The sequence below is a fragment of the Panthera uncia genome, chromosome C2 (assembly GCF_023721935.1).
Source record: "Panthera uncia isolate 11264 chromosome C2, Puncia_PCG_1.0, whole genome shotgun sequence".
Classification (NCBI taxonomy): Eukaryota; Metazoa; Chordata; class Mammalia; order Carnivora; family Felidae; genus Panthera; species Panthera uncia.
Genome location: NC_064810.1, coordinates 13,154,844 through 13,173,255, shown reverse-complemented (window position 1 = coordinate 13,173,255; position 18,412 = coordinate 13,154,844). Strand labels below are relative to the sequence as shown.

At 45.9% G+C, this 18,412-nt stretch overlaps 1 protein-coding gene across 5 annotated transcripts in view; it reads right to left on the bottom strand.

Annotated features, from left to right (window-relative positions):
* TIAM1 (TIAM Rac1 associated GEF 1) overlaps positions 1-18,412 on the bottom strand; it is a 202,932-nt gene that overhangs the window by 108,724 nt on the left and 75,796 nt on the right. For all 5 annotated transcript variants that reach the window (XM_049627937.1, XM_049627939.1, XM_049627941.1 and 2 more), the window contains 2 exons: positions 9,561-10,008; positions 3,961-4,133 (listed from right to left, as the gene is read on the bottom strand). In XM_049627937.1, coding sequence (XP_049483894.1) covers positions 3,961-4,133; positions 9,561-10,008 — 621 coding nt within the window. The remainder of the gene's footprint in view (positions 1-3,960; positions 4,134-9,560; positions 10,009-18,412) is intronic.

The following is an 18,412-nucleotide window of genomic DNA, read 5'->3' as shown; positions in this document are numbered from 1 at the left end:
CAAGCACGTGAAAAACAGCAGCCTAGCAATCACTGGAGGGGGCAGTGAGCTCCCACAAAACAATGTCCTCAAAGAATTGTCATCATTTGACATTTGACAGTTCACAGGAAACCCCCATTCACAGGGCTTGTTGCTATTTGACCTCAGAACTCACTTGTGCAGATAGTCATTACTCCAAGGGGAGTTTCTGAAAACTAATCAGGAACAACTGTTTAATATCACAGCTGCCTGAGACAGTGATGACAGTTGGGGCAAGAAAAGAAGCTAACCAAGAAACTTTTTTTTTAATGTTTATTTATTTTTGAGACAGAAAGACAGAGAGAGAGAGAGAGAGAGAGAGACAAAGAGCAGGAGAGGGGCAGAGAGAAAGGGAGACACAGAATCTGAAGCAGGCTCCAGCCTCTGAGCTGTCAGCACAGAGCTGGACATGGGGCTCGAACCCCCAAACGCTGATATCATGACCTGAGCAGAAGTCAGACACTTATCTGACTGAGCCACTCAGGCACCCCGGGAAGTTTTTTAATAGCTGGGGAATAAGATATTCGTAAGCTATCCATAGTCCAGGGAATCTAGAAAGTCATGTACATGTATAAGACTGTGCATACATTCACAAAACCCTAAGAAGGCCCTACCCTCACCCCTCTGGCTGACCTTGAGACTCTGTGCAAGCAGAGGTGAAGGCTAAGGCAAGTTATTAATCAGCTGTCTGAGTGTTGAAGACATAGAAGTCCTTGGGAAAGAATGAATGTCTAATCGCTTCCAGGCATTTAAGGAAATCTTTGCAATCATTTGCTGACTACTAAACTAACTGAGCAGAGACTTCAGTAGCCACACATCACAAAGAATAAATGTTTTATAGATTTCAGGAAAGGCACTTAACAAACAAGCAAGAGTCACAACAATCAACTACAACAAACACTGGGGGGAGAGGGGGGACCTGGTTTCAAGAGTCACCACATTATATTATTTAACATGGAGTTTTCAACCAAGTAGCTGTGAAACATGCAAAGAAACAACCAAACATGGAACACACACAAGGAAAGAAACAGTTAATAGAAACTATCCCTAAGGAAGTTCAGATAGTAGACTGCTAAACAAAGACATTAAATCAACTATTTTGAATATGTCCAAAGGACTAAAGCAAATCATGTCTAAGGAAGTAAAGCATAAGAATGATAATCTCACCAAACAGATAATATCCATAGAAAATTAAAAAAAATTTTTTTTCAGAGAATCAAACACAAATTCTAGAGTTGAAATGTAGAAAAATTGAAGTGAAAATTTCACCAGAGGAACTCAACAGCAGATTTGAACTGGCAAAAAAGAATCAGTGAACTTGAAGTAGGTCAACTGAAATTATCCAGTCCAAGAAACAGAACAAAAAAAGAATGAAGGAAGATGAACAGTCTCAGAGACTTGCACTATCAAGCTTGCTAACATAAACATAATGGGAGTCCTAAAAGAGAAGAGAAATGGAAAGAAACCTATTTAAAGAAATTATGGTTGAAAATTTTCCAATTGTGGTTTAGACACATGCATCTAAACATCAAAGAAGCTCAAAGAATTCCAGGGAGAATAAACTGAAAGACATCCATACCTAGAGACATATCATAAGCTGTTTAAATACAAAGACAAAATTCCCAAAGTACCAACAGAGAAGCAACTCATCTAATAGATTTTTATTTTATTTTGAGTGGGCTCCATGCCCAAAGTGGCACTTGAACTCATGACCCTGAGTTTAAAAGCTGCATATTGTACCAATTGAGCTAACCAGGCGCCCCAAGAAGCAACTCATCTATACAGGGGATCCTCCTAAGATTAAAAGCTGATTTCTCATCAGAATCCATGGAGGCCAGATGGCAGTACAAGAATACTTTCAAAACACTGAAATAAGACTGTCAGTCGAGAATTCTATATCCAGCAAAACTATCCTTCAAAAATGAAGGAGAAATGCAGACATTCCCAGATAAACAAAAGTGTCCTGGCTTGGATGATAAGATCCAGATTTACTCTATCCAACTAGTAGCCTGCATGTGTGTCTGTGGGTGAGGAATGGCTTATAGGGTGCTAGAAATTTCTGTTTCTTGACCTAGGTGGTGGTTATGTATTCATTCTGTGACATTTCACTGACCAATACATTTATGTTTTGTACACTCTTATTTTTTTTTCAATGTTTATTTGTTTTTGAGAGAAAGAGTGAGAGAGAGCAGGGGAGGGGCAGAGAGGGAGAAAGAGGATCCAAAGTGGGCTCTGCACTGACAGCAGTGAGGCTGATGCAGGGCTCAAACTCACAAACCAAGAGATCCTGACCTGAGCCAAAGTCAGACACTTAAGCAACTGGGCCACCCAGGCATGCCAGATCATAATTATTTTAATGATGGAGGAGGAATAAGCAGAGGTCCTTTTTTTGTAATTTTTTAAAATGTTTACTTATTTTTGAGAGAGAGAGAAACAGAGTATAAGTGGGATAGGGGCAGAGAAAGAGGGAGACACAGAAGCTGAAGCAGCTCCAGGCTCTGAGCTGTCAGCACAGAGTCGGATGTGGGGCTTGAACTCACGAACCATGAGATCCTGACCTGAGCCAAAGTCGGACACTTAACCAACTTGGCCACCCAGGTACCCTTTATGTGTGCTTTACCTCATGTATGTATGTATGTATGTATGTATGTATGTATTTATTTATTTATTTAAATTTTTTTTAATGTTTATTTATTTTTGAGACAGAGAGAGACAGAGCATGAACGGGGGAGGGTCAGAGAGAGAGGGAGACACAGAATCCGAAGCAGGCTCCAGGCTCTGAGCTGTCAGCACAGAGCCCAACACGGGGCTCGAACTCACGGACCTTGAGATCATGACCTGAGCCGAAGTCGGACACTTAACTGACTGAGACACCCAGGCGCCCAGGCGCCCCTTTACCTCATTGATTTAAAGGAAAAAAAAAAAAAAAAAAACAGATGCTTTTGGCTGTCCACACACAAATGACCACTTTATATTTCTCACTTGAACTGCCCAAATGCAAATAACTTAGGGGCCAAACCCAGAAACTCAGTGAAATAACCTATTATTCTTTCCCACGCCTTTAATCCAGCTCTCTTTTCTGCATGGAATATTCTCACTGTCCATTGCCCCAATTCATCCTTTAATATTTATGACCAGGCCTTCCTATACTACAAAGATCTATCCCTGTGTCTATCTCCCATGTCATATGTGAACACTTTTGAGAGCACGAACGGTGTCAAAATCTTCTTGTTCTCAATAGCACCATGAGAAGCATGTAGGAAGCAAAGACTACCAGTTGCAGGAATTTCTGCATTATGGAAATAAACGAGGGCAGCCTTCCTAACTACCACAGCAAGAAGTTCTGGCAGAATGCATCACAACCCACCAAACTCAAACAATTCCCTATAAAAGCAAATATTAACCCTGCAGTGATTAGCAGGTTCGTTGTTTTTTTTTTTTTAAACACAATTAACACTCCAACTTCAAGAACACTGGGTACAAATTTCTGATAAGATGAGGAAATTATTCGGGTACAGCTAGTCATTTCTGGGAAGTCACTGTTTTATTTTATGAGTAATGTTAGAAGAGAACATTATGATGAAAAATTTTGACAGCTCAAATCATTTCTAAATTAAGGAATTCATCATCTTTTTCTGAAGCTCTTCACAAATGGTATTGAGACTACATTGACGAATCCTTCAACCCACGGCAAAGAGCGCAAGCCTCTCAAATTCAACTCACATCCTTCCGTAGGCTTCCCATGGAACCTTCTGGGTGACTTCTCTCATTTCTGAGTTCAATACAGATGTTTATTTTGTCATGGATCATTTTTTTGTTTCTATAATGAGCAGAAGATAAAAACCCACTAGAAAAGGAAAACAGGGTGGGGTACCACAGGCCGGAGAGGAAGATGTCTGGTTTGGAAGTTTGAAATGCCCATAGGGGAAGCGCCCAACAAACCTGAAAGAGGAAAGCATCACCCAGGGAATTGCTGAGGCAGAAGACGAAGTCCTTCTTGGGGTGTTCAGGTACGGCCTGCACGATGCTGTTCTCCACCCACACAGCGTGCTTAGGGATGCTGTTGTGGTCTATTCCAGACCTACCATCGCTCTCATAGAAGAAGAGTGTGCACCCTGAGAAAACACAACAGGGGTCTGCGTGAGTATTCAGCGCTTGTGCAACAAAAAAGTCGGTAGAGGAATCTATTGTCTGTGTCCCCTCACAAGGAAGAGGCTGGAAATTAAAGTGCGTGGAAACCGAGGGAGAAAAGAATGGGGTTTTGCTTGTACTGAAGTCTTGGATGGACTGAGAGAAAGGCAAAGGTTTTTCAATCGCTGTTTCTCAGGCCACATGAGACTCCCTCATGTACGCCCTCAAGTTCTTAAAGACCCTGAATCTCTTAAGAGTGTTTCATCACAGGTGTGCTCATAGGCATATGGGGGTCCTACAGCAACTTTGACCAATGGTGGCTAGGAACCCGGCGCAACTGGTCAGAACTAAAACCACGGCTGTGTGAGGACCACCAATCAGTACTGGCCCACTGGAGTCCCTTCCCAGTGGCTCACATGATATACAACCAGGCAACACAACTCTGGGGGTTGCTTGGCTAGGCCCTTGGAGGAAACAACTCACAAAACTAGCTTTGGGTGCTTTAAGGATAAGGAAAGAAATGACAGATTTTTTTATTCAAATATGTCCTACAGAATGTTCTCTAGAAATAAACCATGTCCTGTTCCTACTGAAAGAAAAAATGGCAGGCGCACATGGGAGGGCGGGGGGGGGGGGGGGGGGGTAGTGCTCAAGACCTGGTCCGCACTTAATGGCCCTGTGAAACTAATGAGACAGAAACAATAAAAACCTCCCATAGATTTATGCCAAGGTGGCTTCAGTGAATGGCCTCCATGGTCTCCTTAATGTGAGGCTCACTTTCATAGTAATTACTACCTGAACATTTACTGTCAACTAATCAAAACCACATTCAGGGAAAGCGTGGGCCCCACTTTATGTGACTGACAAAGCCCCTGAAAGTACAATCTATTCAGCCGTAAGAGGGGTTTCTTCCATAACGTAAATTTGCGCATATGTGATTAGTAACGCAGAATGATGGGTATCGATGGAAAAGTCACATTAGTTCAGAGGCAATTTTTCTTAGCCCATAATATTTCACATTCACATGGTAACAGCTGCTGAAATGCAAAGTCCCCAAACACAGCCGAATACAGCACAGTGGCAGATGCCATGTCCATGCACTGCACGAATTCTCCCTTGGCAGAGTTTCCCAAAAGCTTTCCTCACAAGTCCTACCGTATGGTGGTCCTAGGCTTTACGGTTTCTTCTTTCCTGTTCTTGTCTCGATAATCCAGGTGTTTTGATTCCTCTTTCTACCCGCTCGCGTTATATTCACTTTTTTATCTTAATTGTTTTAAGTTTATTTATTTATTTGGAGAGAGAGAGAGAGAGAGAGAGAGAGCAAGCATGCACAGGAGAGAGGCAGAGAGAGAGGGAGAAAGAATCCCAAGCAGGCTCTGAGCTTTTAGCACAGAGCCCAATTTGGGGCTCAGTCTCACAAACTGTGAGACCATGACCAGAGCCAGTATCAAGAGTTGGACGCTTAACCAACTGAGCCACTCAGGTATCCCATATATTCTCTTTTTTCTTAAAGGTGAAGTCCGATGTTTTCTATAGTATTTACTGCTAAAAAGTAAGATGCGAACTATGTGAATATTTTTAGCAGCAGATTTAGTTATCCGTCCATCCATCTATCTCTCCGTCTATCCGGCATTGGGTTAAAAAATTGCAAGCACGTAATTGAATTACTTACCTATTGAGTATTCTGCCCCAACCTTGTTTTTCCCATAATCCCTGTTATTGTGAAGATCTCAGGTCTTTTCAGAAACCCATGTAACCCATGGCAGAATCATCTGAACCTATTTCTACTTCTTAAGCTAACACAGACTCAGAGATAAATATAAGAAAGAAAATGGAAAGGGGACGCCATTTTTCTCCAAATCAGAGGTTCTTGAAGTGTGGCAATCTTGTCCTTGAGGGGACATGTGGCAACGTCTGGAGACATTTTTGGCTCTGTCACTGGGTGTAGGGGGTGGGGGAGGAGGTGCCACTGGCATCCAGCAGGTAGAGGACAGGGATCCTGCTAAACACCCTACGGCGCCCGGGATAGCACCCCACAACAAAGAATTTTCCAGAAAATGTCAAGAGTGCCCCCGTTACAAAACCCCGCTCTGATCTTTAGGACGAACACTACAGTCATGATTAGCAGATTGTGAGCAGAGAAGGAGAAACACAGCTGTACCGGAGGGTGAGGACAGAGAAGGAGGCCTGTGGATAATGGAGAGGGGACATCCGTGAACCTTGGCACGTGCAAACATTGAACACTTTATACAGTCTCCTCAAGTGGCTGTTTTTAGAATCTCCCGAAGTTGGTTTACAATCACCCACGACAGCAGGTGGTTAAAATCGGCTTTTCCTCTAATTATCTCCTTGCTCCAGTGAGGAGACGCACACGAAGCAACACATCCAGGACCCACACGCTCCCTGAGCAAGTCCACCGGCCCTCAACTTCACTCGAGCGTCATCTGTATGCTCGGCAGTTGTCGACAGAGACACCCCAGAGGTTCGTGCTAAATGAGATCTTTTTTTAAAAAAATTAATTATTCTGTCTAAAGTGAAAGAATCTTTGGAGAAATCTACCCCCACGGCTCCCAGGTGCTCTGCTTTTGATTTCATGATATCCAAGGGTTGCTAAGAAAGAAAGAAAGAAAAAAAAAAAAAAAAACCCAGCAGCACGTTGTGCCTTTGAGTGGCAAGAACGAGCCGTGAGCATGTCAATATATAATGGGAACCGTCAGGATTAAGAAACGAAGGACTCAGTGGCTCTGGGTTCTGGGCCTGGATCCTGACAGACTGTGTCACTCAGATCTGGGTCACCAAGAAAGTGAAGGCTCCCTCCTCTAATGGGCTCCTGAGCTGGGCTCCAAAATGCCTGCACGCTGGCTTCCGGGATCATTTATTCTCTAAGGGAACGGCAGAAACAAAACAGTTCCCTCTTCTGTGTCCCAAGTTAAAAATCACCTAATTATTGTTATTCTCTGACACGGACACTGGTGTTCTCGAACTTAGTGCCAGAATGATGTGGGAAGCTTGTTTCACACGTACATCCGGGGCCTGTCATGGGCTGAATTCTATCACCCCAAATTCCTATGTTAAAGTCCTAATCCAGTATCTCAGAAAGTGGCCATATCTGGAAGTAGGATTGTAAAAAGAGGTCATTACAATCAAAAGAGGTCATACGAGTGAGCCCTAATCCAATCTAACTGCCGTTCTTATAAGAAGGGGGAATTGGGGGGCACCTGGGTGGCTCAGTCGGTTGAGCGTCCGACTTCAGCTCAGGTCACGATCTCGCGGTCCGTGAGTTCGAGCCCCGCGTCGGGCTCTGGGCTGACGGCTCGGAGCCTGGAGCCTGCTTCCGATTCTGTGTCTCCCTCTCTCTCTGCCCCTCCCCCATTCATGCTCTGTCTCTCTCTGTCTCAAAAATAAATAAACATTAAAAAAAAAAAGAAGGGGGAATTGGGCCACAGACAGGCAGAAGGGGAAAGCCATGAGAAGACACTGGAAGAAGACAGCCTTCTAGAAGCCAAGGAGGGAGATGGCAGCAAGCACCAATCCCACTCACACCTTGATTTCCTCCCGCCTCCAGAACTGTGAGAACATAAATTTCTTTAGTTAAACCAGTCAGTCTGTGGTACTTTGAGACAGCAGCCCTAATACAGGGCGGGGGGGGGGGGGGGGTGCCTCCATTTTTCTGCAGGAATGCGGCCCCGGTGGTGACCACAGGGACTAAGATCATGCTCTGGGAATAGCTGAGCAACAGGACAGAAGGAGCCTGGGACCCAGATGACTCAGAGGAAGGAGTCACCACAACGACTTCAGACGGTCTACCCCTGGTAGATGGGAGGAAAATCAGTACCATCTTGTTTAACACGTTGTCACTGTGGGTCTCTGTGACATGCAGCAAAGCGTACAGTCTAGTTAACAAGCTCCCATCTCGTCTCACCAGGCGGTGAAGCAACAGTTGGCACCGATAGTAATGGGGCCAGCCTACACCTTGCTTGTCCTTCCAGGATTGGCCTGCACACCACCACAGACTCCAGGGCATCCTGTGCCTCTAGGACTGGGTGTCCCCGACACCAGCCACAGTTGATGCGATTGAGTATGGAATGGTTCAGTGTGTGTGCCACATCTGGAAAGCCCAGGCTCCCTCCTGCACTTGCCCTTCATGCCTGTTAACCTATCTAGCCTGTCCTGCCAAACCCTACCCCTGTTTCAAATGGAGCTTGTGACAAAAAGTCTAAGTGGCCTTCAAGTATTCCTTTTAAGACACAGAGCTCAGAGGTGCCCGGGTAACTCAGCCGGTTAAGCCTCCGACTCTTGCTCTCGGCTCAGGTCATGATCTCACGGTTTGTGAGTCCGAGCCCCTCATCGGGCTCTGCGCGGACAGCGTGGAGGCTGCTTGGAATTCTGTCTCCCTCTCCTCCCCCCACCCCCTCCGCCACCCCACCCGTCCTCTCTCTCTCTCAATAAATAAGTAAACCTAAAAATTTTTTTTAAAAAAGGCACAGAGCTCACAAATGCATTATGACTTTTATACTACTGAGACACGTGCAGACGTGCACAAGAGCATATACACCTGCTTCAAAAGTGTATATTCAATGTGTGACTGTACAACAGTGACTTTTCAGAAACATATGATGGCTCAGACATTCTATTATGCATTAGGTCAAACCTTATGAAATCAGTGATATTCCATCATTTTTTTTTAAGCCTAAAAACATAGTAATTTTTTGGGCTTCAAACTAATGACTTTGCCTCTACGACAGTCACTTCAGGGGGCACTCCAATGCCTTGAATAATTAAGAGAAATTTTTTTTGGAACATGTCCCTCGAAACTGTCATCCCAAGCAGCTGTATATAGGAGGAAACTGGGTTAGTGATGCTCCTCTAGCTTAAGGGTGAAAAAGTGAAGAAAACAGCTGGTGGGGAGGCCGGGGTGGGGAGTTACTAAATAAGCAAGGAACATAAAGTTTCAGTTAAGTGAGATGATTGCATCCCAGAGATCGGCTCTACAGTCAATGATAATGTAACATACGCCTAAAAACTTAAGATCTCACGCTAAGTATTCTTATCACAATAAAAAAAAAAAAAACTGGTTAAAACTGATACAAAATAGGGGCGTCTGGGTGGCTCAGTCCGTTAAGCGTCTGACTCTTGACTCTGGTTCAGGTCATGATCTCACGGTAGGTGCGATCAAGCCCTGTGTGGGGTTCTATGCTGACAGTACAGAGCCTGCTTGGGATTTTCCCTCTCTCTCTCTCTCTCTCCCCCCATCCCTTGCTCTCTTTCTCTCAAGAAATAAAGAGTTTTTTAAGCTTTAAAAAAATTGGTATAAAATACAAACTCCACGTAATTAAGAAACATCATGTGCGCAGGTGCACCAAGGAGCGCCAGTGCATCACGCTCCGGGGGTGCGGGGCTCCCGCTCCTACCTTTCAGGGACACCCAGTAGTGCTTCCACTTCCTCCGGGTGGCCGACTCCACCTTCTTGTTCTTCTTGTGCACCAGGAAGTTCTTGACCGCCAGCGCCCCGGCCTTGCGCACCGTGCCCTGCGCGGCCGTGAGCAGGATGTCCGACTGGCCCGGGGAGCTCAGGGTGCCGCTGCTCTGCTCGTCGCTGTGCGCCGAGCCCGCCTCCTCCAGGCTCTCGCTGTTGGTGGTGCTCATCTCCAGCTCCCGCCGGAAATTCTCGTACACCCCCTGGCGGGCCGCATCCCCCGTGGAGCTGCTGCCGCTGTCGCTGCCCACAAAGGCGCGGCCGGTGGGGGGCGAGTAGCTGGAGTTGGTGGCATTGGATCGCCTGGACAGGAGGTCCGTGTCGGTGGTGGCCCCTTCGATCCCGCTGTCCGCAAACTCACTGCCCTCGCCGGCATTAACATCCTTGGGAGCCGAAAAGGGAGAAAAAGAAGACGTACATCACGCAGAGAAGCAAGCCACAGACCGTGTGGCCGCAGGGCTGCGCGAGACCCACGGGGCGCTGCTGCTCCCACCCGGTCCTGGGCCAATGACTCCTCAAGCCCCCGACCCACGCGAACCTAACCTGCCCGCAGAGCGGCTCAGGAAGACCACCACGCCACCCTGGCGTGAATCTGAACAGGCTGAAATGTTCAAGAAATTTATGTATTTAGAAACAAGGAACGTTCCATAGAACTCACCATGTATCTGACTTAGGTAATTAACTAATTGGCGAATCCGCTACTGAGCTTCTCCCACCGCCGTGGCTGGGCACCCCTCATCAGTCTGCCCAAAACTCCAGGAAATTCTGCAGGCTGATCAGTGCTTGCAGAGGTAGGGGTTACAACGGAGAACAAGGTCTTTACAGCTAATACTTCTTTTCCCCTCTTTTTTTTTTTTTTTTAATAAAGAGCCTGGAGTTAGGAGTCTGTTTTGTAATGTGGGGACTAAAAAGATACCTAGCATACCGCCTCACCCAGGAGGCAGCAAGGACCCATGTCCCACGAGCAGGCAAGAGTCCTCATGCTGGAACCAGCTTCACTTCTTGAAAACAAGCAGCCTCTCACCCTGCATGGAGCTAAATAAGTCTGTGGGGCCCACAGCTCCAGTACAGGCTCTCCAATTACCTTGCCCTTTCAAAGCCGGGATGCTAAGAGCCCAAAGCAAGCTACTCACTGCCCCCGGGCCAAGTGACAGCTTGCGGCAACTGCCAGTGTGGGGGGGGTATCAATTCCCAGTCTGAAAACATTTGGAACTTCCAAAGCACAGTCCCTGCTCTCAGGTTGAACACTTCCGGGACACAGACAGGTCTGTTCTTAAATCAGAGTCTTAACTGCACTAAAGTGCGACCGGCATATCCATAAGCAATAATTAAATAATGGTAGTCATCAAGGAAGGATAATGACAGCACTATTGGACAGGACAGCTCAACAGTCTCACGGATAAGAAGTCAGACTGATTTTTCTCAAAGGAAGAGAACAGGAACAGGGGTCTGACATAGTGGTATAGAAGGTAAAGTAATACATGCTTTGGGGATTTAACCATTTTTTGAGCCTTAAGTCTCATAAGCATCTAATTATGGTTCGAAAATGTAAAAACTGACAGTTCTGGGTTGGCATAAAAATGAATGCTTTGGGCTCAAATATTTGCTGAGAGGCAGTGGGGCCGGATGAACCAAGCCACAGACGAGCACTGTCCTGCATGAAGCCCAGACAGGTGCTGAGCCCGGATCTCTAAGCATCACAGGCAGTTCTAAGTTAGGGCCTCAAAGTTCACTTCACCTTCATCATGAATAGATACTAAGTGAACAACTGAAAGATGGGCGTAGCCAGATGTGACAAATAGGAGACCCAGAACGACAAATGCTCTATGATTCACTCGTGTGGAATCTAAAAATGTTGAATTCAGGGGCGCCTGGGTGGCTCAGTCGGTTAAGCATCGGACTTCAACTCAGGTCAAGATCTCACGGTCTGTGAGTTCAAGCCCCATGTCAGGCTCTGGGCTGATGGCTCAGAGCCTGGAGCCTGCTTCCGATTCTGTGTCTCCCTCTCTCTCTGCCCCTCCTCCGTTCATGTTCTGTCTCTCTCTGTCTCAAAAATAAATAAGTGTTAAAAAAAAATTTAAATAAATAAATTATATATATATATATATAAAAGAATGTTGAATTCATAGAGCAGAGAGTGGAACAGTGGCTGCCCGGGGGTGGGGGGAAATGGGGAGATGTTGGTCAAAGGGTACAAACTCAGTTATAAAATTAGTAAGTTCTACGAATCTAATGTGCAGCATGGTATGTGTGTGTGTGTGTGTGTGTGTGTGTATATATATATATATATATATATATATATATATATAGTGAATACTGTACGTACACTTGAAATTTACTAGGGGAGCAGATCTTAAGTGTTTTCGCCACAAAAGAAAAAAGGTAACTGTGTGAGGTGATGAATGTGTTAATTAACTTGATTGTGGTCATCATTTCACAATGTATACATATATTAAATCATTATATTGTGCACCTTCAAAAACAACAACAAAGAGAACTGTATGCAAAAGGAGGAAAATACGTAACTTTATAGTGGATATAGCTGCAAATGCTATGTCAGCCAGGTGTTTAAGGTTAACTGGGAACCCTCTCTACTATCTACAACTGTTCTGAAAGAAAGAAAGAAAGAAAGAAAGAAAGAAAGAAAGAAAGAAAAGAAAAGAAAAGAAAAAAGAAAAGAAAGAAGGAAGGAAGGAAGGAAGGAAGGAAGGAAGGAAGAAAGAAAGAAAGAAAAGGGGCATCTGAGTGGCTCAGTCGGTTAAGTATCCGACTTCAACTCAGGTCACGATCTCACGGTTTGTGAGTTCAAGCCCCACATTGGGCTCTGTGCTCACAACACAGAGCCTGCTCCGGATCCCCTGTATCCTTCTCTCTCTCTGCTCCTCCCGCTTGCTCTCAAAAATAAACATTAAAAAAAAAGAAAAAGAAGAAAGAAAAGAATAAAACGAGGAGGGAAGACAGTAGCAGGAAGTAGTTAAGATATCTTCTAAGGACCAACTACATTTCCAGTGGAATTGAGACCCATGGGATATACAGAGCCTTAAGGGGGATAAAGAAACTGTGGGTGCCACTCAGGGGCACACTGCCCTGCATCTGCTGTTCCCATCACTTTGCTATCTGCCGTCCCGCCTATTAACTGCCAGCAATGGTCAGGAAGGAGCCAGATCTAGTGGATAAACATCCTCTATACAAACAGAGAAACACAGTTAAGAACTCACATTTCCCCCAGCAGGGATACTGACTATGTCAATAAGTAAGACAGTAGGTAAATTCACCATTACTGATTACTCAAGATAACCATGAGTAGTGGGAGATGAGGAGTTTGTGAATTTCCTAAACATCTGGATTCATCTTCACATGCCTCGATCTTTCTCTGGAAGAAGCAAAGCAATCCGCGACAAAGCCGCATCTAAAATGCAAAGAGGCGAGAAGCTTCTCTGTAAGACAGGGAGAGATCAGCTACATGGGTAACCTCCCTAGTCCATAAGAGAAAGGCCTCCGAACGTGGGGGAGAATGGAATCAAGGCGTCTCGCAATGCCCGGAGCTCAGCTGCGACAGCACCTCACAGATTCTGTCTCAATAGTCAACTCCATGCCTTGCCCCCCCCCTTTTTTTTGCCAACACTGCTTTTTCCAGGTTTTCCCAGCAAAATCTGAGTGACTATCTACATGTCTTGACTTGCCAGGCAAAGAGCTCAAAGCCCAAAGTTGGGGGAAGGGGAGAGAAGGGATAAAAGAGAAGGAGGGAAACAAGAAGAGACCAGACAGGCCAAACCCTCAAGAGCATGTGTCTTGACCGTCTACTCTCCCACAAACCATTTCCCCCTTTACAGAATGCCCTGAGGCCTCTATTGAAACTAGGAGTTAAGACCTCGGTAGACACTCACCTCTCTGTCAGACCTGAACATCTGCTCATAACAACTGATGCTCTAAGCTTGCAGTGGCCCAGGCTCTGTGTGTTCACCTCCCGGCCGACCACTAAACTAAGCAGAGGTGATTACCCCAGGTAGGAGGCCTGCTGGCCCCAGCCGAGCATGCATACCTATAGAACGCACAACCCGTGTAACCACCGAGGAATGCTCTGGACCAATGATCCAAGCCGACTCCACCTCGTCTCCACAAGTGGCTAAGCAGGCTAAGTGGTACACGTCCCCCACTGATATGTGACCCAGCCTGTTGGGAAACATGCCGGCTGCCCAGCCCCAGCCCCTATTTGGTCATGAAGCTTGGGATGTCCCAAATACTCAGAGGCCTGGATTATAGCATCATGGGAAGCCAGAGGTACTACTCAACACCTGAATGGTCAATGGAGGGCTCCCATGACACCAGCAATCTCCAACTGCAGTGTGGGGAAGAATTATCTGTAGAACTCTACTACCCAGATGCCTAAGTGCCACACGAGAAATACAAATTTATAGGTCTAGGACAAACCAAAGCCAGATACTCTGACAGAGAGGCTCTGGGTTCACACTTTGGTTTTTGTTTTTATTAAGTTTTCATCTTAATTCCAGTTAGTAAACATACAGTGTTGTATGTATGTTTCAGATGTACGATAGAGTCATTCAACATTTCCATACATCCCCCTGTGCTCATTGGGTTCACACTTTGCAAAACACCAGGCATCCCTCTATGGTTGCATCCCAGATGCCCATCATCCTCAGATGCCAGGATGCATTTCACTGTAAAGCGTTTTCCAACAGCTCAGAAGGAAGGCAGCACCAGGGTCACAGAAACATTCCTCGGTGGTCATCTTTCCAAGGGCTCCTCCTCCTACCCACCTCAGTCTCAGATTCTCTCTCTCTTCAGAAGCCCCTGAGAACCTCCCACTGTTCCCGGCAGCAAGAAATCTAGAAAACCAACCCCTGGGAAGAGTCTCATGGGAGCCTCAGCAGTGCTTGTAGCAAATGCAAGGTAGGTTCCTATATATCACAGGAGACATCTTAGCATCTGATAGGTCCTAGTATTTAATCAGATACTGAATTTTAATTCAAAAGCCAAAGCACATCTGGGGCGCCTGGGTGGCTCAGTCGGTTGAGCGTCCGACTTCGGCTCAGGTCATGATCTCCCAGTTGACGAGTTCGAGCCCCGAGTCGGGCTGTGTGCTGACAGCTCAGAGCCTGGAGCCTAAGGTGTCTCTCTCTCTGCCCTTCCCCCCACTCATGTTCTGTCTCTGTCTCAAAAATAAAATAAACATTAAAACAATTTTTTTAAAAAAGCCAAAGGACATCAAGGGAAGTGGTAAGACCCTAGCTACACCAAGAAGTAACTCCCAACATGGTGCACGGTCTGGTTAGAGACTTCTAGGAAATTGCTCAAAATAAAGTCTCCGTGTTAGAAACACTCCACTGAAGAGGCTTCCGATTATACACAACATTCATGGGGTAGAGAGGCTGTTAAATCCTGCTTTCTCTGGACAAATCCTCCCAAGCCAGATTTTTAGAGCGCTCACCAGTTTCCACTGCACTGGCAGCTTCCCAGCATTAACGTACACACTTTCCTCTTGGATGCACAAGTGGCCAGCTGTAGCCCAAGGCCCGCTACAGCTGCGAGGCAACAAGAGTTTTCATAGTCATCATAGCTGGGCCACAAATGCCTAAATGAGCTCCAGTAGGAACATGGAGAAAGCAAGTGGCAAATTTCAAGCCCGTTTTCACCACCTCGGTAAAGCGAAGGGCCACGCAGCCCTTCCACGCAGAAGAGTGTGGGCTAATGATACACTGTGGCAAGGCTCAAGTTGTTTCGGGGGTGACTTGCGAAATAGTCTTAAGGACAGGGATTCTGTGTTAATGAAAGGTGAGCACAATTTTGAAAAGGTAATTAATTAGCCACAAAGTTCAAGGGCTGTGGGACAATTCAAGGACCAGTAAGATCAACTGATCAATCATTTACTGTAGTTGTAAGTTGAATACAATTAGAAACTATTTTGTTGGCAGGGCGCCTGGGTGGCTCAGTCGGTCAAGCATCTGACTTCGGCTCAGGTCATGATCTCGTGGTTTGTGAGTTCGAGCCCTGAGTCGGACTCTCTACTGTCAGCACAGAGCCCGCTTCAGATCCTCTGTCCCCCCCCCCCCCCCCCGCCCCTCCCCTGCTCGCCCTTTCTCTCTCTCTCTCAAACAATGAACATTAAAAAAAGAAACAACCAACAACTATTTTGTTGGTTACTTTAATGTCCCTGATGAATCCAGCTTTACTTTCATATACCTGTATAGAGAAGCTCAGTTGAGAAGAGCTCACTGAATTTGTGGGTTGAGGAAATTTCAACCTGCAGAAGCTTTGAATTAGAACAATTTTTGCCGTGTTAAATAAATTCTAAAATACCCCTCCCTCCGAACACCTGGGCAGCTCAGTCAGTTAAGCATCTGACTGTTGATATGGGCTCGGGTCATGATCTCAAGGTTCATGAGATCAAGCCCCGCATTGGGCTCTGTGCTGACAGCAAGGAGCCTGCTTGGGATTCTCTCTCTCTCCCCATCTCTCTCTGCCTCTCTCTCTCAAAATAAATTTAAAAAACATTTAAAATAAAATAAAAATAAAAACAAAATAAAATCCTCCTCCCCTGATTTCTCATCTTATTTTTATCCCCAAAATGTAAGTAAGTACCCCCCCCCCCCCCCGACAGACACACACACATGCACACACATGAATGAATACTGTCTTTGGCTCCCAGCATTCCCTCCTTGGTATACTCAGTATATTCTTAGTATGCTCTTCCTTGGTAATCTCAGTATGGTCAATACTGATCCTAGGGAAGTTACTTTGGGCCAATTTGTGCCTCAGTTTCCCCATCTATAAAATGGGGATAACAACAGTCATCTATTCTTTAAGACACTTTATAAGATAATGTGGAGTTAATCCAACAAAAGTTTCTAGAACTGTGCCCAGCACATAGTACCTTCTCTGAAGTGTTAACTCTAATTACCATTCATTTCCATCCTCAGCCTTACTTTCATCTCAGCCCAAGGACAGAAGGCACTGGCTGACCTCACTCCCTAGCTCCCTGCATGAACATGGAAAAGAGGTGGCTGATGAAGAAACTGTGGAAAACAAGGGCTCCTGGGAAAAACAGGCCGACCAAGGTTGGTGCGAACCAATGAAACCCCTTTCAAGTATTTTCACATTCACACGACAGCATAATGACCTAAGAAAATGGTGACGTTTTCTACACTGTAGATTGATAAGTCCTGGTCGCTGTCACTAATAATTGCCATTCCTGATTTGCTAGAAATATTGCAGTGCTACTTTTGCATTGCTGTAAGACTCCCCCCCCCCACCCCCAATGTCCACTGCCTTTTTGCATTTCTAATTCTGAAGTTTGTAAATTCTACCCCTGGGCTTCCCGCTATCAGTCCCCGTGCACATGTCCCAACTCCTTTTGAGGCATTTCTGAAACCCGACTCTATTTCCCCCTTCTCCCTTTCCCAAGGCAAAATTTCCAGACCTTGTTATGTTTCCAAAACCTCTTCCCTTTTTCTCTAATGATTCCCAATGGGAGTGACTCAAAATTTCTCTCAATCACAAGGATGGGAAGTGACGTTTTTACCGTTGCTAAAAAGCAAGGCAGAAGTAAGTTGGCAAAGGCTTGGCACGTTGCTTCAGGTGACTGCAACGCGGGGACCACCTTTCTGTCTACGTCAGTGAATCATCTTCTCTCTTTTCATCTGGGTTTCTATGTAGGTGCCTCGAACCCTGTAGTCATCCTTCCCCTCATCCTTCCCCTCCCCACGATGTATCTATCACATGGTCCCGCAGGCTCCTGGCGACCTTTCTTAGAGCCACACCTCTGGTTCGGCAACAAGCTGTCTCTTCCCTCATCCTTCCTCACTGCACCCTGCACGCCAGCTGCTAGGTAACCTCCCAGGAGCGCACGGAAGGCCCCTCAGCCTGCCTTTCAAAGCCCCCAGCGAATGTCCAGCCCTCGCACTAGAGCGCTGGATGTACCTGAAACTGAAGGAGTCATTGCAGCGCACGTTCCCAACCTTTCTCGCTTTCAGGAGTGCTTACCCTTCAAGGCTCGGATCCCACCCCTCCCTTCCACAGCTTGAAGAGGTTTCTTTCCCTCCTCCAGTTGCCAGGCCATCTTCTCTGCAGCATCTCAACCCCCTTCCCCGCCCCCGCTGTGCTCCAGACACACTGGCCTCTTCACTATGCCCCAAACACAAAGGGCACATCCCCACCTTCCAAGTCAGTGGCCACTTTTCCTTCGAGTCTCTACCCAAGTCTGCTCTCCAGAGGGAGCCAGGCCTGACCACCCTGTCTCAAATTGCCTCCCGTGTCCCCCATTACTGCATCTTCCTGGCCCTGCTCTCCGTCCCACAGCATGTTGAATGCTTATTATGCTAATTGTGTTCTGCGTATACACCCCCATTTCACCCTGAACTAGCCAGAAGAGCTCAGGGACCTTTTCTTGTTGACATATCCCCAAGGGCACTTCAAACAAATAAACCCACCTTGGAATGAATGAACTGCTGTTCATGTTCTGCCAGAATCTCCGAACAGAGAAAACAGTTTCTCGCGGATTACATTTTGGTTGATTTAAATGGTTTAGTCATTTCCAGGTTCAGCTCATGCTCGGCTATGGCTGAGGTGACAAATCAATCCTACTTCTCATGCTTAACTTTGCAATCTACAAGCAATCCCATTTGATTATGTTGTCTATGGGAACAACCAGACTTGATTTAATATTTTTAACTTAATTTTTTTTTTTAATAGAGCAAATTAAGAAAGACATGATGGGCTGGCCTACGGCCCATCTTAGATAATCTGCCAACAGTGGTCCAAAGCAAACGG